The 24,175-nt window shown below is 39.8% G+C and overlaps 1 protein-coding gene across 2 annotated transcripts in view; it reads right to left on the bottom strand.

Moving 5' to 3' along the window:
* LOC108717082 (putative serine protease K12H4.7) overlaps positions 1-24,175 on the bottom strand; it is a 52,302-nt gene that overhangs the window by 14,024 nt on the left and 14,103 nt on the right. For both annotated transcript variants that reach the window (XM_041563403.1, XM_018263837.2), the window contains 4 exons: positions 16,925-17,039; positions 7,583-7,781; positions 3,884-3,974; positions 1,773-1,981 (listed from right to left, as the gene is read on the bottom strand). In XM_041563403.1, the coding sequence (XP_041419337.1) occupies positions 1,773-1,981; positions 3,884-3,974; positions 7,583-7,781; positions 16,925-17,039 (614 nt within the window). The remainder of the gene's footprint in view (positions 1-1,772; positions 1,982-3,883; positions 3,975-7,582; positions 7,782-16,924; positions 17,040-24,175) is intronic.

The following is a 24,175-nucleotide window of genomic DNA, read 5'->3' as shown; positions in this document are numbered from 1 at the left end:
ACCAAAACTGGGTCCACACTGCAGAATCAGTGTTTTTTGGTTCACTTCACTGTACATTGAATTACCTCTGCCTGACCGTGCACGTGCGCACAAGCACGGTGACTGCTAAACACACCACTACAGAAATATTGCCACCAACAGGACGAACATCCTGGAGGTGACAAGCTCAACTAGTAATTAACAACTATTATTTGCTCACTTGACGGTATCATTCATTAAAGCTCTTTGCGTTTTTTTGCGTTGCAGTAAGCGCCGCGTTTCGTCTTTGCGTGTGAACAGGCTGTAACCTTTACACGACTTGATTGGCATGTAGACGCCGGACGTTTTAAAGCAGTTTATTACACAGGTTTAGAAATGTAGTGTGATTTCTGCCCTTTACAGCACAAAACGCAGCGCTGTGTCAACAATATATTTTTCAGATACATTTTTGCCCTTGATCCCCCTCAGGCATGCCACTGTCCAGGTCGTTGCACCCTTTAAACAACTTTAAAATCATTTTTCTGGCCAGAAATGTCTTTTTTAGCTTTTAAAATTCGCCTTCCCATTGAAGTCTATGGGGTTTGCGACGTTCGCGAACCGTTCGCATTTTTGACGCAAGTTCGCGAATATGTTCGCGAACTTTTTTTCCGACGTTCGCTACATCCCTAATCATGTTAGGTGACTCATTTGAAGTTGGAATGCACTGAATCTGGAATCCTGACGATTAACATGTATATAAAGCAATTCCCTTACCAAGTTTAGCTGGATTCAAAACAAAAACATACCTTTTAGAATCAGCCGTTGTACCATTGTACCGAGATATAATCACACACATTTGTTGTTCATTTATTTTTTCTAAACTTTGTGAGCTGTGTCTATTGCCTATTGTCCCCTTCTACGAAATCATTACCTCTGCATTTATAGAGCTATTCCTTTGTTTGGATTTTCATATCATGCTGCAATGTTTTTCGGGAATGGGGAAGTGCATTTACAAGCAAATCATTATTACAGTTTGACATAGCGTTTTTGGAACACATGGCTATAATAACTCCAACGTGTTTTGTGAACATCACTATACACGATATGTATGGTGCATGGTATAACTAAAATTCAGTTTTTTTAACTCATCTAGTGCAGACTTTTATGATGCATCAAGAAGATTTACCAATATTCTGTACTTTTACACGGCAGCCTCCGTAAAATCTTACGGTGCCACATCTTTGTTACTGATGGGGTTACTTTTAGTAAGGGAAATGTATAGTTACTACTAGTATTTTAAAAATATCTCATACCAACACTGAACCCCACAGCAGAATAAGGACCGTTACAATGACATATCTATCCAAGAGAAAAAGTTAGTTACGGAGGGTGGCATTATGATTGTACGGAATCATTATAACATCTGAAAGTTACCAATATCAAAAAATACAGGCAAATATGAATGTTAAAAAGTTTCCTTGAATAAATTTTTCTCATTGCAAACTGGCAGTAATCAAGAATTCCAGCATCAATATTTAGCAGTGCTGCGATCTTTAAAGGAGACATATAACGCAGCTAAAAACCCACAATAATACTGTAGGCAATAATGAATATAATATGGTGCTGGTTGGACTTTGGGCTAAAAGCTAATATAATCTCTAAATGTCCCCTTTATTGAAGCTCTCTATAGATTTGCTACAGTGTTGTCCCTGTTTTAAATGTGAGGGGTGGATGTGGTCTAACTTTTCTCAGCACATTCCTTCTATAGCTAAAAGAGTATAATGCACTGGCTTATAGTAAGAATAAAAAGTTACCGTCCATCTGAATAGCTATTAGATCACCGCTGACGTCTGCATTTATTCCAAGGCGATGCCATGGGTCAATTAAGCCATTTGAGAAAACAATACGGCTGCCCTTGATATCAAGCCCCCCATAATACTCATTTGTTTGCTGTACGGCATCTGTGACCATGGATAAATTGTATTCTGGACCAAAAATATCAGAGCATTGCTGGACATGGTAGCTGAAAAGAAAATAAAAACAAACATAAGTTGCTGCTATGTTCAGCAACTTCTATGGTTAATCAAACAGCAGTACAGATGAACTTAGTTACACAGGTAGCACAGGTTTAAAGGGGTATTATAGCTCCTTTTTCAGCATTAGTCCAACCAATAGGGCTTGTATAGAACAAGTTTTTTGCCTATTTTTTAACAAATGTGTTTTTCTGATAGCACTAAACAGATTGAATGCTGAAACTGAAAGTACATATTCTACTTCAGGTTTAATAAGCACAATGAAAACAAATCAGCAATCCACGGAGAATCTTTCTGTATAATAAGCTGCTCTGTATCTGAAAACCTAACAGGCTGCGATTGAGGAAAGGGATTGGTTTGTTTATACAGAGAGCATCTCAGCTGCCGATTTGTTTTCATCGTGCTAGTTTGTAACAGATACTGAGAATGGTTAACAATTCCATTTCCAGCTATTACTGGTCGCTGTAGAGTCCAGATTGCTTGAGCAGTGGCTTTTATACAGCTTGGATACTGCATACCACTGCATCAGCACAATAATAATTGTATTTGTTATCTACCGAGCCAGCAAAACTAGTGAGATTTATTTAATCTGATGTCTGATTCCAGAAGTCCAGATAGTACTTCTGCAATGGTAACATAAAACCCCCTGACAGAGGCTCGGACTGCAGGCTTGCTGAATGGAAAATGCAAGAACACAAATTCATTTCCAATGGCAACAAATGTACATTCAATTATGATACAATTAGGGTCAGATTTACAAAATTCGAGTGAAGAATTCGAATGTAAAAAACTTCGAATTTCGAAGTATTTTTTGGGTACTTCGACCATCGAATTGGTTAAATTCGTTCGAATTCGAACGATTCGAAGTAAAAATCGTTCGACTATTCGACCATTCGATAATCGAAGTACTGTCTCTTTAAAAAATACTTCGACCACCTACTTCGGTAGATAAAACCTACCAAAGTCAATGTTAGCCTATGGGGAAGGTCCCCATAGGCTTGCCTGTGATTTTTTGTTCGAAGGATTTTCCTTCGATCGTTGGATTCAAATCCTTCGAATCGTTCGATCGATCGATCGCAGGATTTGCGCAAAATCGTTCGACTTCGATATTCGAAGTCGAACGATTTTAGTTCCCAGTCGAATATCGAGGGTTAATTAACCCTCGATATTCGACTATTGATGAATCGGCCCCTTAATGTACATAAACTGTCTCTAAAGAACAGGCTTATAAATGCATGCCTGCCTTACGGAGGTGTTAAAACCTACAGTAGATAGTGTCATGAATTAAACCCTGTAGACTGAAAAGAGGCTAAAAAATAGTGGGGAGGGAAATCACAGTACAGTGGCACCAATTCATTACGGACCCTTTACATTCAAGAACACTGATTCAAACTTTACAGGGTTTTTTACCTTTAAGTTAACTTTTATCATATATATCATGTAAAGAGTGATATTCTGAAACAATTTGCAATTTTTATTAATTTGTGGTTTTTTTTGTTATTTAGATTTTTATTAAGAGGCTCTCCAGTTTGCAATTTCATCAATCTGGTTGCTTAGGTCCAAACTACCCTAGCAACCAAACATCGATTTGAATAAGAGACTAGTATATGAATAGGAGAGAGTGTAAATAGAAAGATGAGTAATAAAAAGTTGGAATAACAATACATTTCTAGCCGTACAGAGTTTTTGTTTTTTAGATGGGGTCAGTGACCCTCATTTGAAAGCTGGAAAGAGTCAGAAGAAAAATGGGCAAATAATTCAAAAACGATAAAAAAGAAAAAACTAAAGGCCAATTGAAAAGTTTCTTACAGTAAGCCCTTCGATAATATGTTAAACATGAAATTAAAGTGAACCACCCCTTTAAAAAGGTATATATGTTTTAATGATGGTACCTGAGAGGGATGCCCGAGAAGGGTTGAGCAGCAGAATCTGTAGACTGGAAAAATCCGAATTCAGTACATGTCTGGTACATCCATTGCCTGCCTGATAAGATAATAAAAAAGTTGCACTAAAATAGAAAATTACCCAACACTCATTATTGCTATCTCAACATAATATGAAAACGCCACCACTCATTGGTTTTACTCGGTCCGTAACATTTTGGTATACATAAACGTTGTCTTTATTAAATTGTTAGGCACCACTCAGTGTATCAAATGGATCCCCCCCCATGCCAGCACTCCTTTTCTGAATAAAATGCATTGGCCCAGGAAAAAATTAGAGTTGTGTGTCTGTAATGGGAGGGTCCATGACCTTGGGAGTGGAGCCATGATGCAAATGGGCCATATTGAAGCAAACCTAGTGAATAGGATGGGATAGAAGAGGAGCTGGGAACCTGGTAAAGGGGATAAGTAGTGGGCTGGGTGTGGAGGACTAGCTGTTACAAATTTACCGGCAAGTAAATTTGTAATAGCAGCCTATGGTAGGCTGGCCAATCCAAGTCCAAGCCAAGTCTAAAGGTCCCCATAGACACAAAGATATTTCTTTGGTGAACGACCAATTTTAGCGAAATCCGACCGATCCGTCAAATTATCGTGCGGTTAGTGGGAATCAAACGATCTTACATCTTAAGATTTTTCGTCCAACATCTGTCAGAAAATTGATCGACCAGGTTAAAAAAATGTTATCGGCCCCAGTGCAATCTATTTATGTTTGCAGGTCTAAGCAGGCAGCTACCCTCAGTTTTTCTGGCAATAATCGCCTGAAATTATTTTAGTTGATGGACAAATCGTACATTTAAACAATCGTTTCAAGATAATCGCGGTCTCCTGATAACGAAAAGATCTTTTAAAGATCTTTACATCTATGGCCAGCTTTAGCCAAAACCTGAGCAAGGATGCCCATGAAGTTCAAATAAAATGGCGGTTACATTCTTTGCCCAGGCCAATTTTTTTTTCCCTAAAAAGAAGCACCAGGACAGGGGAAAATTTTGGATACACTGAGGGTCCTTATAATTTTGTCACCTCCCAGTAAATTAGAAATGTCTTTGACTTTTAAGAGCAGAAGAATATACTGTTCAATGTGAGATTTTGCAATACAGGTATAGGATGTTTTCCAGTTTTCCAAAAAATCCCATAGACTCCAATTTAATCAAATGATCCAGAAAACCCCAGGTCCCACATTTTCTGGATAACAGGTCCCATACTGCTAATTATGAAAAGTCTGCCTATGAATGACATTTTTATTGAGTACTATTATTAGATATACATATGTTTAGCAATATATATGGTAGAAAATGACAAAACATATTTCTTAAAAACATACATCTTACAGCACCCAGACAAGCCCCTATGTACACTTCAGCTGCATGTGATTCAGTTGGTACTCGCAGTATAAACAGTGTCGTAGCTGGATATTACTGGGCCCCACAGCAATTTATTTTTCAGGTCCCCAAAATGTGTAGAGGTTGACCTGTTTTACCAATAAGTATATGAATTAGGGCCTCATATACCTCCTGGGCCCCCTGCAGTCACATGGACTGCTTCCTCTACACGCCCCTGAATATAGATGAGTGAAAGTAGGCACGACTGTTAAGTCATTATATTATAATGATTGCAGATCTGCATCTATGTATATGTGCTGTACCTAGCAATTATAACCCAATCATTCAGTGATCACTTTTTACAACAAAAATATAATATAGGCTTTTAGTTTAAAAAAAAAAAGTTCCCATGACTAAGCAATGCAGAGACAAAGGGATCCTTGTCTGTTAAGGTTAAATACATTTGGAAATATCCAGAAAACTTGCAGGAAGTTTGTTCTAAGCAACGTTACTGGCCTCTATTTAAAGATCTTATTTTAAGCCCTTTCAATTAATCCGCCCCTCAATCCTCCATAATGCCAAGCGTTAGAGATCAAATTTTCTGCAGAGTCAACATCTGAAAAGTTAAGATTTACATTTTTGCCACTTCCTCCATCTCTTGGACAAAAAATAAGAATAGTAATAAAAATAAAGCAGATAGTTGTCCATATAAAAGAAACTTTTTCCTAGGTTTTATTAAAGGGAAACTGTCATGGGAAAAATTTTTTTTCAAAATGAATCAGTTAATAGTGCTGCTCCAGCAGAATTCTGCACTGAAATCCATTTTTCAAAAGAGCAAACAGATTTTTTTATATTAGATTTTGAAATCTGACATGGGGCTAGACATATTGCCAATTTCCCTGCTGCCCCTGGTCATGTGACTTGTGCCTGCACTTTAGGAGAGAAATGCTTTCTGGCAGGCTGCTGTTTTTCCTTCTCAATGTAACTGAATGTGTCTCAATGAGACATGGGTTTTTACTATTGAGTGTTATTCTTAGATCTACCAGGCAGCTGTTATCTTGTGTTAGGGAGCTGCTATCTGGTTACCTTCTCATTGTTCTTTTGTTTGGCTGCTGAGGGGGAAAAGGGAGGGGGTGATATCACTCCAACTTGCAGTACAGCAGTAAAGAGTAATTGAAGTTTATCAGAGCACAAGTCACATGACTTGGGGCAGCTGGGAAATTGACAATATGTCTAGCCCCATGTCAGAATTCAAAATTGAATATAAAAAAAACTGTTTGCTCTTTTGAGAAATGGATTTCAGTGCAGAATTCTGCTGGAGCAGCACTATTAACCGATTCATTTTGAAAAAAAAAAATTTCCCCATGACGGTATCCCTTTAAGCAACAGAAACCATCAATAAAATGTTAAGGAAAACGTGATGTCAATCTTTATGCTCTGTGATTGTTGCTGACAAACAACTGGCATTCACTGGATTTTAAAAAGTGGGTAAATGGCTACTCAAATTATGAGCCTCAATAGTCCAGGTATTAGGTCTAGCCTACTTTAAAGTCAAGGGTCCCCAACCTTTTTTACCCACGAGCCAAATTCAAATGTAAAATGAGTTGGAGAGTAACAAAGAAGGGCTGTGATTGGCTCTTGGTAGCCTCTATGAGGACTGGCAGCCTACATGTTTGTAATGTTTGGCAGTGCAAATGGTTTTTATTCAACTAAATGTTGCCTTCAAGCCATGAATTCAAAAATAAGCAACTGCTTTGAGGCATCTGGGATCAACATCCAATGAGTTGAGGAGGAACATGTTGCTCGTGAGCCACAGTTTGGGTATCACTGCTCAAGGGTTAGCCCTATGGCCTAAAATGTTGATTTAGAAAACTATGTTTTGGAAAAACTGTAGTATGAATAAGGCAACATATGTCCCTCTAATCTAAAAGACTCAAGGTCAGTGGTGTAACTACAATAGAGCTGGTACCCAGGGGACAGGAAGGCACTAAATTGTAGTCCTCTCTTCCCAGCCTCCCACCCACTTTAAACCTTGCCACCCACTGCAATCTAGCAGCCAGGGGCAGGCGCAAGCAGCCATGAAGACAAGGTGCCCTCCGCTGTATCCAAGATGTATAAATATCCGGGTGCTGTTAATGAAGCAAAATCACCCTTCGGTACTTGGTGGCCCAATAAATCAGATTGGTGAATGAAGCACCAGCTATAAATTGGCATTGTGGTTGATTTCAGCATGGCCTTTTTAGAGCTGAAAGCTTGAGCACACAAGGGGGCATATTTATCAGTTAAGGATTGCTGTATCCTTGTCTAGTTTAGCACCAAGATTTCTTACCTCCAAGTGCAAGTGGAGCCCAAGTGATGTTGCTCATATCTTGGATGAATTTCTTATAACTTGCATCAATACACTTTTCTCCATTAGCTTCCAAGATTGTGCGGATAACGGTAGCATATCGGTGATATGGAGTACCAAGTGAATTATTGGCCATGATATCACACACTACCGGGATAGTAATGTTAGTGTCCTTCACACCCTTATAGAAAGAGAAAGGAAAAGTCCAACTTATGGGTTTGAAACACAGAATTCCATACATTCAGAGTATGATGTCCAACCTGTACAAATATATAACAGTTGGTTGGTAACAGTGTGCAGTATAGATGTGTTATGTTCAATGTTAATCATCCAGTGGTGGTACGGGTAAGGGATCCGTTATCTAGAATGCTCAGGACCTTTGGTTTTCTGGATAACAGATCTTTCCATAATTAGGATCTTCATACCTTAAGTCTACTAGAAAATAATGTAAACATTAAGGGGCAGATTTATTAAGGGTCGAATAGTAAATTCAAATTAGAATTTTTGAATTGTATAATAGGTCAAAACTCACAGATTCGAACTGGGAATAATCCAAACTTGATTCAAATTCGAGATTTATCAAACCTTTACCCTGGGAACAATTTGAATTTGACTATTCGCCACCTACAACCTGCCGAGTTCATGTAAAAGTCAATGGGAGAGGTCCAGTGACCCATTTGAAGATGTTAATAGCCTTCCTAACATTCAAGTTTTTTTCAGAGACAAAACTCGATTCGAGTTTAATCGAATTCAATTAGAATTTGATTCGAGTTTTCAATTCAGTAATTTTGAGTTTTAGACATTTGAATATTTTCTTAAATAACCGCCCATTAGAATTTCAAGTATATTTGAATTTATTAGTAAAAAAATTATTTGAAATTTGAACTTTGATAAAATGGGACTCTTGATAAACCCAATAAGATGATTTTGCTTCCAACAGGGATTCTTTGGATCAAGTACAAAGTACCGATTTATTATTATAGAGGAAAAGGAAATCATTTTTATAAATTTGGATTATTTGGAGTCTATGGGAGGCGAGAATTCGAAATTCAGCCTTTGATAAATGGGCCTCTTGATAAACACAATAAGATGATTTTGCTTCCAACAGGGATTGTTTAGATCAAGTACAAAGCACTTAATCCACCTCCCCTGAGGTATCCATGGTTTCTTTTCCTATCCAGTTTTAGTTCTGTTTGGCTGAAAACGCACAGTTCAAGCTGTCCAAAAGGTTTTATCTATTAAGGAAATGTGGGAAACTGAGACACAAGTTGAAAAGCAACTAAAACTAAAAACAGATGAGGGGACTGAGAGGGGCTTCGCCAATGTTGCCTAAAGCAGAGTTAAAAACATCACAGGGGCATTTTGTTTTCTCAGTAAGAAAGAGCACCAATTCATATAAACAAAGGCCGACCAGTCTGAATTGAAAAAAAAAATAGGCAATATTTATAAAGTGTGGTGAGGTGTTGGGTACAAAAAAGGGCACACATTAAGGAAGTGCTTGCACCTTATCCCTGTAGCACCTACTGTTAGCATTGACTTTGTACCCATTAATTGTAGGGCCAGAACGAGGTGAAGGCAGCAGAGGCACTTGCCTAGGACAGGAGTCATTTTGGAAAAGGGTAGGTAGTGCGATACCAGAAATATGTTTACTCTAGTATACACATCAGCACACTGTCCAGCAGGTCTGTGTCCCATCTCAAAAGGTGACCATACACACACAGCTATTATCATACAAATGAAGTTTCATATGATATTTTGGGCATGTATGGTGGGAGAAGAGGCGATCAATATTGGCAAAAGACTTGGATATCAGTTGTTTCATTATTCAGCCAATATGACTTTGAAGGCACCCAAAATCGTCAAGGGTTACTACTTCCTCCACACAGGAATAATAGTGTGTGTTGGACCATGAGCCTAAGAATAGCAACCCTTGCATTCAGTTCCAATGTGGGACATAAATAATTTGGGTGAATATGTCGATATTGGAACGTACAAAAGTGTTTTGAGTTGGTCAGTGTGGTGTCTGTTCACATGTAGGAAACAGGACAATTAGGTTCTCAAACAGCAGAGAAACACCTGGAACTGCCATAGATTTATAGAGAAAAGGAATATGTGCACGTTCCAGCCTATAAATGAATTTGTTCCATGTTGAAATCTACCAGTACCAGCAGTGATTAGCAGTCACCATTATAAATTCAATAGCAGACAGCATGTGTTGTTTTATATGCATCTCTGCTAGCAGAAATACAACAGTGGGGAAGCAGACGTTTGGGGGACTATTTACTAAAACTCTTTTTTTTTTCTCATATTTTACCAGACAAAAACTTATCCTAACTTCCATCCACAAATTTGGCTTATTTACTAATAAAAAAAACTGGAAAAAAATTGGATCGAAAAAAAAACTTGTGAAATTTGAGTTCTTATGAATACCTCCATTTTTTTTTGATTTTATAGTCACTCTGATAAAACTCTGATTTATCAAAAATAGAGTCAAACACCCCAAGACCCCCGAAACATCTTCAAATGGTTAAAAGGACTTCTGCCATTGGTGCTTATTTATCAACACTGGGCAAATTTGCCCATGGGCAGTTACCCATAGTAACCAATCAGTGAATGGCTTTTTAAAGCAAGTAGAACAATGAATGCAGCAATTTGATTGGTTGTCATGGGTTACTGCCCATGGGCAAATTTGCCCAGTGTTGATAAATGACCCCCACTGACTTCTACATGAATTTGAAGGGTTTTAGCTGGAGTATTTTCGGATTCTAATTTTTTTTCTGCTTTGGGTCAAAAGGACAAAAAGGACAGATTTATCAAAATGTGACTTGATTTTGATAAATCTGCCCCTAAATCTCAAAGTTTTTTTCTCTAAAACTTGAATTTTAGATTAAACAAAACTCAACCTTTAGTAAATAGACCCCTTGGTGTGCCATTAGGTAACCTGCACTGAATTATTTGGCCCTCTTTTTTTCAATTCAGGGGCAGGTTTATGAGAGATTGAATGTGGCATCCTGCAGGAAGTTCAAGCTGGCATTTTCTCCATTTAAGAAAGACTCATCTAACAGAATTGATCTTTATTTATCATTGTCTAGAGCCTTTTGGAATTCTATATCTCAGAGCAATGGATAAGAAAATGTAACATTTTCAGGGTATTGGATAAACATCAAATGTCCTTTGCTGGATGATCAATTAGAATGAGATTCATTTATTTTGACTCTAATCCAGTTTCATTGTATTCAGTTTTACCTATAATAAATTGCAGGATCAATTGATCTATAAAGATCCTTCATTGCAGTCTTAGCTACAAGTTTTTTTCAAATTAACATACACCGACGTCAAGCCTTATGAGCTGTTCGTTCCAGTACAAACAAAGCAGTACAAATCTGGCACACGCATCCGTCCTTCATGGGAAGAAAACAATTCATTTTACTCGGGGAGAGACAGTTGGAGGGGGAAACAAACCACAAGGGCTCGTTCTGGAAGACACTTTAAAAACTAACATCATCCATCTGATCTGATGTGAAATGTTGACAGGATGATTCAGAATGATCTGTGTTCATGACATTTCACTCTTGTGTATGTTGCAGCAATGAGTGGCAATGTGCATGATACCATTTCTTCTTCATTTTAACTCTGTGCTTATCCAGTGGATTCATTAAGAGATCATTTATATTTCCAATATCATTTCTAATATTTTTTCAAATTCTGACTTGCTGTGGTTTTTTTGCTTGTTTTCATAGCCCTTGTTTTCTTCCCTCCATTGTGTTGTGTCCTTGAAAGTCCAGTGACATTAGAATTAATTGGGTATGTGGCCTAATGGGCTGAGCAGTTAAGGCTGTTTTGTTGTGTGGTTTGAAAAAGTCAAGCATGAAGGCCCTCTAAGTTCTTACTATATTATATGGTCAATCCTTTATGTGGTGAAACAAAGCTAAGGCACAAACTGGGACCTCCATCTTTGCTATATATACACGAATTGCAGCACTCCAATTTAGTATTAAAACCGCAAAAATAGCATAGTGACGTTTCGGATACAACAGATCCTTTTTCATGCTAAAAACAAAGTATCTCCATCTTTGCTTCTAGACTGTACCTTTTTATTCAACAATTTAAAGGAGAATGAAAGGCAAAATGGCCCCTCATCTTTCCCCATCTGCAGCAAGGACACCCTTCAGGATGGTCCAGCTCCCCCATAGTGATGGTAAAAAAAATGTAGAATTGTGCAGCAGGGTTTTTGGCTGCCATTGCAAGCCACTTGACTGGTCCCCTGTTCTCAAGCAGTGATAAGAAAACACACAGTCTTAAAGCAAATATGCTCCATGCTTCAAGTTTGGGTGCCCCAGGTTGGAGATTGCGCTGGAGAACAGAAGATCAGAAGCCACACAAACAGTCACAACGGCTGCTAACCCTGCTGAACATCTCTGCACTTTCACAGGTGTTACTGGGGATCAGGACCATTCTGGGTTGGTCTTTTTCTGGTTGAAGACTCCTGGTTATTCCTTGCTTTTCCTTGAATTAATTGAAGGATTTTGGCCCCATATGAAGCCTATTATCTAAAGTTCCACTGAAATGGCTTGTTTAGACATCAGATAAAAGATATCCGCAGACACCAATGCTAAAAGCAAGAACACTGCAATAAAAACTGGGGTTTATTTGCCAAACAGTTTTAGTAGTCTCAGAATTATTTTCGTGTTATTGACCTTTTAAGCACATTCTGGGAATGGGATCCTGGGGTTATATTTGGTAGCTTACATGCAATATGCGCAAGAGTTTTAGAAATATAAACAGTGACATACTGTACGGAATATCCTTTATTTGGTACAATAAAGCCAAGGTACAAACTGGAACAGACTTCCTGGAAGATTCTAAATGAGTAAAAAATGCATATGCTTTAGCACAGGGGTCAGCAACCTTTACTATCATAAGAGCCATTTTGCCCCCTCTCCCATTAAAGAAAAATAGTCCGGAGCCGCAAAACATAACACAGCTTATAAACTTTTAAAAGTTTTAACCTTTTTTCAATTTTAACTGTTACAACAACAGAATACAACAAACAGAAGTGCAGTGTGTATATGCAGGGCTACTTTGAAATAAATTAAACACTGAATAGCCCTATTACATGCTAGTGTTCTCATCTGTTTAATGTAAATTCTGTTTCTGAAGTTCAATGCTGATCTTCCCTCTATTGTCTTGAGTGTGTGACCGCGGTAAGGACCATGATGAATCATCTTGCTGCGTCACTTCTGGGACGTCTATACAGTCCTCGCACCTGCTGGCGGTTCCTGAGTGTGCAACTGCGGTAAGCTAACCGTTAACTTACCCCGGTCACACACTCAAGCAGCCGCCAGCAGGTGCGAGGGCTGTATAGCCGACCTGAGCTGCAAGACCGAGCCGCAGCAAGCAGGATGAAGAGCCGCATGAGGCTCCGGAGTCTCAGGTTGCTTACCCCTGCTTTAGCACTAGTCAGTCTCGTAATTCGGAGCGTTCTGGTTAAAAGGTTTCTGCATAACCGATCCCATACCTGTATATGGGAAACCTGCCGAAATTGGGGTAATCAGTTTGGCCACAAATTGAATCTGTTTTTGTGCACTAGAGTAGATAGAGATATTCTGCAAATTCTGCTAGTCCAGTGGAAACCATTTATCAGTTTATCTGGTCCAATGTCATTAGAATAAAACAAAAATCAACCATGCAACTGGCAGCTGTTATTATCCATTCTGAAATTCTTGTTGTCACATTTGATTACATCACTTCCTGGTGCAGAGAGGAAGCAGTCATTTCTGTAGTAAAATCCTCACCCATCCTTGTTTCCAAGTAGGCCTATCCAAACATCGTTGGTACGTTTGCATTTTGCCTTAATGCCTGTTCATAATACTGTAACACCCTCTTGGCGACCCCCTTGGTGCCAAGGTTGTACCAGCTTACTAACTCAGGTCCTGAGTTCCCTTTGCAAAGTGAAAGGTACTGGGAAAACTCTTCCCTGCCAGTGCCTCTACCTAAAGGGGTCCTGGAATGCACCTGAGGATAGTCCCATTAGGAAACAAATCAATCACACACTTTATTATATAACAAATATAACTTTATATAATATAAGTGCAAGTTTAAAGGGGTAAAATGTATCATTTCACACATAAAGGCATTCAAAGCATGACCCACTACCCTAGAACATGTTGCAGTCCAGTCCTGGTGATTCCCCACCTGGAAAAGTCCCGCACTACTCCTTTTGGCAGCCCAAGAGTTACATTCCTTGTCTCCAAAAGAGTACAGTTCTAGGTAGCGCTACCTGCCCACATGCTTTCCCACAGGAAAGTGTTGCTCCCACGTGGCAGGCTCACAAACAGCCTGTCTCCATAAACAGGAGTTCGCTGGATCCTCATCCTTTCCTACGCTTCCCAAAGGTAACACTCACCCAAGGGAGTCATACAGACGGTAGTCTTACACAGAGCTGATAGGAATCCACAGCGATGAAGATTCTTTGTAAGCTCCAGATTCTCCCAGTCGAGCACACACAGAAACATCCTAGATCCTCTTCCTTTACCATTCCAGGCAGACTCACACAGAGATGAAGCAGGCATCCAGATTAATCCAGCTCCCAACACTGTCTATAGTGCGAGCTCTCACGACATCCATGCTGAACTGCATCTCTCACCCTCTCCAAAGGTGAATACAGAAATCCAGCAAATCCAAACCATTCTAGTTGAGTTATCAAGGCACTGAAGGATCCTGCCCAGCCTTTGGCAAGCCTATTGCACTCCACTGTAGCCTACATTTTGCCGGTGATGTCACTATCTCCACAGTGAAACAAAGTTCTGCAGCAGATAACAGCAATCACTGTAAACTGTAATTGTAATGGCTGACTGAGCACATGGCATCCCCTTTTATATGGTAGCACAGCACCACCTTGTGGTTCCTTTTGGGATCAGCCATGCTGCACCAACCCCTGGAAACTTCAAGCAGAAAACCCATATCTCAGGCCATGAGGCTCCGGGAAGGGGAATTAACCCTTAGGATTAACTCTACGGGTCCCTAAAATACTACGTGTATTTTACTGCTATGTGCATCCAGGTTGTAGTTTGTGATTCCCTCTCAGCAGTAACCTGTGTTAGGCCTCATTAGGACTGTATAACGTATCAGATGTTTATATATGTTTTATTGTATTTCATATGCATCTTATGTATCCAGAATGTATTTCGGATACCTCTGTATTGTTTGTATCTACAGTTCTACCTTCTTTTGATCATCATCATTAAACAAGTTCCAGAACTTATACAATGTGGTGATTGAAGGGCGAGTAAACTACCTGTTAACTTCTCACAGTGACAAGACACAAATAGTTTCCATGTATAACTGCACTAAGGATGCAACAAAAGCATCATTTTTTGGATAAGGCCTTATAGCAGACCAAATGCAACCCTAATTTGTATATTGAAATTAGAGAAAATTTTGTAAACAAAAAATAGAGTTGCCCAGCTTTATTTCTGTGATTTTACAGTTCGGAACAGTTAGGATTTGGCACAATTTGAATCCCTGAAAAAGATGCTGGGATTTGGCTGGATACTGAACCAAATCCTAGATTTGGTGTATCCATAAATCATATTAAGTTTAACTTGCCCATGTTACTGCAAAGCCTCTTATAATTAAGTTCGGTTCTCTTTAAAGCAATAGTAGATGATTATTCTGCCAGATGGTAATAGGTTATGTAATGTTGTGATCACAATGGCAAGGATCAAGTAGTAGACCTCATCCAATTTTTGGAAAAACCAAGTGAGGCAATGATCGCCCTCGCCAGACTATACATGGTATTTCCATTTGTTGCCTTAATGGAAACAACCTCTTCAGTACTTCTAGTTTTAATTGGCACAGTGATCATATATACAGACCCTACATACACCACTGCCTTTACTTGGTAAAAACAAGCTTAAATGCAGGCAGCGTCGGACTGGGCCGGCGGGAAACCGGGAAAATACCCGGTGGGCCCCGGCCTTCATGGGCCCCCGCCGGCCCAGCCCCCTCCCCCAATGTTCTGGCCCCCAAATAAAAATTAATCGGTGTGCCGGTATCGCATGCGCTTTGGTGTTCGCGCATGCGCACCGGCGTTTCGATACACACCAGCGTGCGCAGAGATGTTCGCGCATGCGCGCTGGCGTGCGCCGAGCCGTTCACGCATGCGCGCTGGCATGCGCCGAGACGTTCGTGCATGCGCACGGGGGGCCCGGAGTATAGTTACCCGGTGGGCTTCCCCATGTCCAGTCCGACCCTGAATGCAGGACAATGAAATGACTCCTCCAAAATAATGAGGTTGTTTTCACAATGAATGGTATTACTATCGCAAAGCTCGTCATGTATTGTGACTTTTATATTTTATATACATTGTATATTGTGAGTCTGCCACTAAGCTCAGTAACTGACAGCAGCACAGAGTATGTGCAGTGGCTCAGCAGAAAAGAAGATGGGAAGTTACTGAGGGTATATTCATAAACTCACATCTTCACTGCTACAGCACTGTGATCGCCTTGGCCTTGCACAGAAGCCCAAAACGCAATGTGCAGCAGTCTACGTCTCTTTTGAGCTTTAGTTCTCCTTTAACAGGAACAAACACAATATGGAGAGCAGCTTCAATGAACAGAATGAAAATCTGTTTTACTAAGAATTAGAAAAAAATAAAGAGAACATAATGTCTTAACATAACGTATTATTTGATTATTTTTTATTGCTTAGTAAAGCCATGCAAGCACTCTACAATCTTACTGACAGTTTGGCAATTTGAGAGCATTTCTTTAGAGTCTAAGGATACGGGTAACTAGTTTGGCATAATTCCATTCATGGCAATAAACACAAAAATGCCGTTACATAAAAGCAAACAATGCTTTTATATTTGGCTCAATTTGATATAATGTAGAGTAAATGCAAACATTTTATCTCCAGATTTACCCTTTAACTTGGATTTAGAATATTGTCAAGCTGAGGACAGTTGAAATCTCCATGCAACAATATCAAGTCACAGTACAAACACATAATAAATAGTGTTTCATATCACAAGACTTGAGTATTAACATCTGTTTGCTTTTTATATTGCTCTCTGATACTCAGTAAAACTGGATCTTTCCATGTCCCTACAGTGATTACACTACAGGAGAAACGTCCAAAGGCAGGGTTAGAAAATCTACAACCACACAAGTAGGAAAATCCAGGTGAGGACTAAAGTATTTGCTATGCCATAAACTAAGATATTAAGCGTCCCACACCCGGCAACATTTTCTGAGAGCACTGTTTTTTCTTTTATCTGCCTAAACAATAACAAGGCTACATTGCAGAGCATTTACTGACCTCAAATTCTCGGTTGTCCTTGTTATACTGAACAACGTCCATGATATTTTCAGCAAGGGTATCAAGCAAGTAGGCAGCATCCATCCAAGAATTTATTTGTAGCAGGTCACACAATCTAAAAAATAATAAAGGGCATTGATAAGGTTAAATCAGAGACACATGGATCGTCTGCATTTTGCATTGAAGTTTATTTAGAATATTATGGAATCCTACACATTATTAATGGAATAACAAGCTACAAGATAGTTTTGTCTTGTTATTTTGTCTTGTTCTTAACCAGGGGTTTAAACAGGATTCGGTTTTTATACAATCCCAGGTTTAGCGTCCTAGCTTTTTCTTTCTAGCTCTGATTTTGCCAGACTGTATTCTCTGCCTCCTCCCTCTCTTAAGAGGCTTAACCTTACATGTTCATCATTGTGTCCCTCAGGATAACTACTGGACAGGGGTTCCTATGCACACCCCATGGGTCTGTAGGAGAATTGCCCATGCCTTCAATCTCTCCAACTGAGAGGAAGTTGCCAGAAATCCCTAGTGTGCCAATACATGTTGAAGTTGTTGCTTGTCACATTACACACATCGAGTTCCTGGGGGATATCAATAAATTAATATAAGTCAGATGACAGTCGCAAGTGGCAGCTACCTGAAGCCATTTGATGTTCTGCTTCTGCCCTATTAGAGGGTATTCCAGGCTGACCAGTTCCCAAGTGCATAACACTTAAACGCACTTTACACTATTTGCCGATGATCTCCTGATCTACCTAGCTGATCCAAATGACTCCCTTGCAACTGTACTCCAGCTGGTAGACAGATTCGGACACTTCTCAGGACTCCAGATTAACTGGGATAAATCCATTCTATTCCCAATAGACCCAGACCAACCACCACATCTACCCTCAGGTACCCCGCTGCAGTGGGTACAGCAATTTAAATATCATGGGGTCACCATTCACAACAACCTAAGCAAATATATTTCCCTTAACCTTGACCCCATCCTCTCTTTCCTCTCACACTCAACTCAATGGACCAAATTATCTCTTTCAATGTGGGGACATACCCAAACTATTAGATCTGTTCCGCAATGCCCCCATTTACATCCCCAAAACCTTCAATGGCGTTTCACACAAGATCCATATAATCCCAACACGCAACTCCAGGTCCTAATACTATCCTCGCTTGAAAGTCTCTCTAATTTCCCATACCGACACCTGCAAAACACAGCACAGCTACCAACCATACTCACTACCCCTCATAAGGCATGGAAACTTCTCTAAAAATGCTAGGCCACCCCCTCCAATATTGCAACTTTAACTTTATTGTCCAACTTTAGACACTTTACAGACTTCATATTCTGGCCACAGCACAATATCAAATACTTAGGGGACCTGATAGTAGGAGCTACTTTTACAACATAACCCTCAATTGCAACGAAAATGTCACCCGCCAAACCTGACCTTCTATAAATTCCTCCAACTGAGACATGCTTTCCAGGCACAATTTTCGACACTGTCGCCCCCAATTGGTCTTGCCTTCAATAGAGGTTACACCATGCAATCCCTCCTCGACCAAAACTAGTGTCTCGTATATATCAGAACCTGATACTCCAGGGTCCCAAACCATTTAGACTAGCATGTCAATGGTGGGTCACCAAGATCCCTGAACTGACACAGGATGAATGGGAGGAGGCGACAGAATATGCCTACGCCAGCTTAATCTCAGCTAGAGATAAATTAGTGCAAAACAAAACGTACCACCACCTTTATATAACCCTTGTCAGACTGAAGTGCATCAGATGCGGGGAACCAAATGCGGACTTCTACTACCTAATTCGGTCATGTCCACAAGTACAATCCTTTTGGACACATATAATTGACTTCCTAGCTAGTAACCTGGAGTTCCCCAGGATAAGATCACCTACTACCGGTCTTCTTGGGGTCCTAGACAAAGTAATTCCAAGAACACATGCAAGGCAACGTTACAGCATACTACTATTCTATTGTAACAATAGTCACCCACTGGATGAGAGCACATCCCCTTCCATCAAGGCCTGGCTGAAGATGGTAAACACCATGATTCCACTCTACAAACTCACATATGAAAGCAGAGGCTCCCCTGGAAAATTTGATAAAGTGTGGGGCCCCTGGTGCGACATACTCCCAGAGGCTCTCCAACCACTGGACCCTTGAAACTATTAACTCTACACCCCAAAGAAAATATTAAGTTATGCCCGATTGCCACTTGGGGATATACCTAACAAAGTAACTCCTACGCTATGTTAATGCCTTTGACAATATGATCACCTGATATATGTGTATTGTTATCATACTTGGTTTATGAAAATAAAAATTAACCTGCAATGTAGGATCCATGCATCCAAGTTTAAGAGTCAAAAAAAAATAAATCTTAGACTATGCCAAATGGGGTTAATTTCACTGGGTGCCAGCCTTAAATGAACCTTGCTGACAGTTCCCTTATTCTGGTATACACTGTATATCCTTGAACTGCCATTTTATCTTACCATCAGTTATTACACACTAAAAAGAAAATCGCTTGGTGCTGCAGGCATTTCTATATGTCTGTAAAGAAAGAGAATTTCAGAGAGTGTAAATATTCTTTGATGGAACAGTCCAAGGGCTGCTCTGAATGATCCTAGAATGAGTGATTATTAGCACCCCAGAGAGGAACATGGTGAGAGCAGGTGTTAAGAGACGCTACCCTCCTCCTACTGTACTCGCTGTCAGGGCTATGAATGAAAGTCCTTGTCAGCTGTAAATTAGTACCCAGTCCTACATCTCTGAGAAAAAGAGAATAATTATCCATGTCTGCAGAGGAGAAAAATAGATTATTTCCTCTGGTTTAAAGAGCAGATATGTGAAATGCTTCCCCTGGCTTTCACTACCAATCCTTATTTATTAGTTCCTGTAAGATGCTAGCATGTGCAAGGGACCTTTCGTGTCAGCCATTAGAAGGAAACACACATTGAATGTATTTCACAAAGCAAGAGATGACATTTTAAGGGCAAAGGTCTGGCTTAATGCTATATACAGAAGTTTCTTTGTTCGGCGGCTCCTTGGGCATCAAACTTGACTGTAAGATAAGAAATAGTGTTTCCCAGACAGTGTTTTATGACTTGCAATATATAACATTTTAAAATAACTACAATAAAAAAAAAAACTTAAAATCATTCCGTTTGCTGCAAAAATGAACACAAAGTGAACTGTAATCCCTGACTGGCGGGAGATTACCTGGGGCACTAACTTCTGTTCTCTCCTTACTAAAACACAAGACTGCTCTAGCTTACTACCCTACACCTTGGTCTCACATTACCATACATGAGTAGATATGCTTATTTAGCTAACGTGCAAAACAAGTGGATCTTTGCTCTATTTAGCCAATCGTTTGCTATGCCAAATTGAGTTGATCCATTGGCCAATCACTAGCTATGCCAAAATGAGTCCAGTTCAAAAAGGCTTCAGTCTGGTATCTCCTCCCTTTTATATGCTAAGCAATACTACATGACACCCCTGAGCCAATAGGAGGTCTTCCACAGTATTGGGATTAACTCTTACACCACCTTGTGCAGGTACCCCCTGGGATGGCTGCCTGTAGACAACTGTTCTGAGAAAGACAAACTGCAAGGAGCCAGACTCAATTCATACAGCCTGCATGGCTTTGGTACTCCTCATGTGTCTCCAGCATACATAATGTTATACAGCCCATTGCTGGAAGCCCTTGCTTATTGTAAAATACCCTTTTTACAGATGCACCTATGTTACAAACATGTATAAAGTAAGCACACTAAAAAGTATTGAAATATAAATTAACTGATGCTTTTCTTACTATTTTTGATGGATCCCACAAAACTTCAAATGAGGCTGGCACAAGCCTGGACCCACGAAGTAGTAAAGCCGGAGTCAGGTTGTAAAAGGGTTAAAAAAGCTTACATTTTATTTTCCACAATTAAGAGACAGGCCTGCCGCGTTTCGTGTCTACCAGGGACACTTACTCATAGGCTATGAGTAAGTGTCCCTGGTAGACATGAAACGTGGCAGGCCTATTCGTAAGTGTCCCTGGTAGACATGAAACGGGTCAGGTCTGTCTCTTATTTATGGAAAATAAAATGTACTTTTTTTTACCCTTTTACAACCTGGCTTTACTACCTCGTGGGTCCAGGCTTGTGACAGCCTCATTTGAAATGATCTGGTGTTTGGCTCCCCTTGCTGAAGGTCTGGGGCATGTGCACCCGGGCCCAACGGTTACGGTAGCACATACTGGTTAAACAATTTGTTCTATTTTTAATGGATACCCATTGTGCACTAAACTAAGTTTCCTTTTCTTTTTTAGCGACATTCTGTTTTGTATTCCCTCCAAACCAAGAGAAGATCTAGCAACTATGCCCCGACCCAGTCCTTGAATCTGTCACATAACACACAAGCTGTACCTAAGGTTGGAAATGTGGTTTTATATGCGCTCTCTCTCGCTCTCTTTGTCACTTTTTTTTTTGCTCTCAGTTGGTCTTTCACAATTCTCTGTCTTATGTCTATAGTACCTTTTATATATATATCTCTTCTCACGGTCTAATTTCCTTGTTTAAAGGAACAGTAACATTGAGTGTTTTAAAGTAATAAAAATATGCAGCTTGTTTATATGAACTATAGTAGTTTTTCTGAAGCAAACAGATCAGTTTTACCAGTGCAGGGCAAACTACATTATATTTTCATTACTTTAAAACACTTTAATTTTTTTGGTGTTACTGTTCCTTTACGGGGCTCCAGCATGCGTTTGCTGAAGTTTATACTCTTGATTCTGCATCTCTCCTTTGCCCCTCTCTGTTGTCATTTATCACTAGAGCAATATGTGTGGCTGTGCCTAAAGCAGGAGCGCTGTAAAAAGAGCATACAAAAATATTAGTTGAAAAGTAAATAACCAAATGGTTTTCTCATTTCTCAAGTAATATAAAGAAGAAAGTCAAAGGGACTTAGCCAGTTACAAAATGTAATATTATCCTTAAAGAGTGTTGAAATAATGCTACCTCATATGTAATGATTTATTACATGATAAACTTGGCTGCCCAGTGACATCACTTTTCATTTCCTGCCGTACAAAAAAACACACTTGTGATTGTTCATTTCCAGACGGCACATTCAATGGAGACATTACCGGTGTGTATTTCTGCCACTCCCATGCCAAAATACTGGATTTCAGCACAGCTGTGTTCAAGGGTAACTGAGACATTTGATAATATTCCCTACATTCTACCTAAAACCTATACTAGAAAAGACATGGATTTTAGGCTTGTAAACGGAATATTAGAAACAGCAGGCTAGCATGCTCAGTCCGTGATGCAACAATACTGTGGTTTCTGTGAGCAGGGGTAGTAAAATAAATGCTTGGACTCACAATCTTTATGATCTAATTTCTATTTCGTTGGGAAATATCCCAGCCGCGGTAAACAGCCACAAAGACTAACTTTTCATAAGATCTAAGAAATCTGTCCAAATAGGAGATTTTAGAAGCCCCAGTGGATACTAAATATAACTTGGGAAGTGATATTTGCAACCATCTATAATAATGTGATTAATTATACTGGAGCCTAAATCTAAGATAGCTTTAGAGAAGATTGGCGATGTGATGTGCAGGCCGGCCGACACCCGTGGGACCTGCTGGCTTACCCTCGAGTCTGGTTTTGGGCCGACCTCAGCACTTCGGGTTGTGGGCAGGTTCGGGTTGAGCTCTTCTGCCTGCTCTAACCGTCAGCTTCCTACTCACAGCTTCTATTTTTATAGGCGCATGCTCACCCCGCCCCTTTTGTGACATCATTGGTGAGGCGGGTCAACGCAGGTCTATAAATAGTAGGGAGGAGGCAGATATGGGCAGGCTTGGGTTGGTGCAGGTTAAGAAAAACCCAACCTGCACATCACTAAATGGTGAAACCACTGCTGATGAGCTAGTTACCAGGGGCAGCAAAAAGCTGCCTCTTGTAACTTTAAGAGCCAAATATCCAGTGTTCAACCCAGAAATTTGTCTACTCTAGTGCAGAGCGCTATAGCGCTTATTGCATTAGTGATGCATCTCCCTTTTGATCTGCTTTGACGCCAAAGTTTTAAGCAGGGACCGTGAGGGGGGCACGGCATAGGGGACATGAGGTGTTGCCACCCCCCGGATTGCCCCTGGCCATGGGTTACTGCTCCTAGGCCAACTTAGTGCCTTTTTATTACATACAGGGGTTTGCTGGTTAAAGCAATGTTCTTAATATTGATGGGATGATTTCTCTTGAAGTCTTGCTAAAATGTCAAGAACTTTAAAAATAATATATATATATATATATATATATATATATATATATATATACTGTATATATATATATCCCATAATTACTCACTGCAGTGCATAAATCTATCTGTGGGAATCTTTAGAAATCTTCATACACTTGATAAATAGAATTCTCAAGAACTATAAAACAGTACAATGGCAAATGTCAAAAATGTCAAATTTCATTGACCCTCAGAATTAAGTGGAAGAATAGAAGGGATAAGAAGGGTAAGTTTAAAGTCAAAACTATGGTATTTTCTTACGGTGTATTAACTGCCATATGCTATCTATCAGAAAATAATTTTAAATAGCTGTCTCTGGACAATGTTTGGTTAGCAATGTTCTCTTTGGAGCACTTTGCAATAGGTTTTTTTTCTTTCAGCATTTTGAATGCATTTGACCCGAATAAGTAAAGATCCCAAAACTCAACACAAAAACAGCTTTATTTCCTTTTCAGGTCCTTTGCTAGTAGCTCTGCTTAGCATGACGGCAGGCTATTGAAAGTTTTTACTATTCCAATACAATATGTGCATACAAAGACTCTCCTTAAAGTGAAAATATGAGAAGCAGACTCTCCTTAAAGCAGGGTAGTAGGATACTGTGAACTAATGAATGGGATAAAGCCCTTAAAATCCCACGTAGTCAACTTTAATAAAGGGTTGCATGCAGGGGTGTAATTACAGAGGAAGCAGACCCTGCAGGTGCAGGGGGGCCCAGGAGGTATAGGGGCCCCATGAGGCCCTAATTAGTAAAGAATTTCAGGAAATATTGGTATAACAGGTCAACATCTAGACATTTGGGGAGCCTGAAAAATAATTTGCTGTGGGCCCAGTAATATCTAGTTATGCCATACCTCCCAACTGTCATGTTTTTCGCGGGATAGTCCAGTTTTTGACAGCTCAGCAGTCCTGGGTTTGTTACTGAAATGTCCTGACTTTCTCT

The sequence above is a fragment of the Xenopus laevis genome, chromosome 5L (genome assembly GCF_017654675.1).
Source record: "Xenopus laevis strain J_2021 chromosome 5L, Xenopus_laevis_v10.1, whole genome shotgun sequence".
NCBI classification, from domain to species: domain Eukaryota; kingdom Metazoa; phylum Chordata; class Amphibia; order Anura; family Pipidae; genus Xenopus; species Xenopus laevis.
Note: the sequence above shows the minus strand (reverse complement) of the source record. Positions and strands in the feature narration are given on the sequence as shown.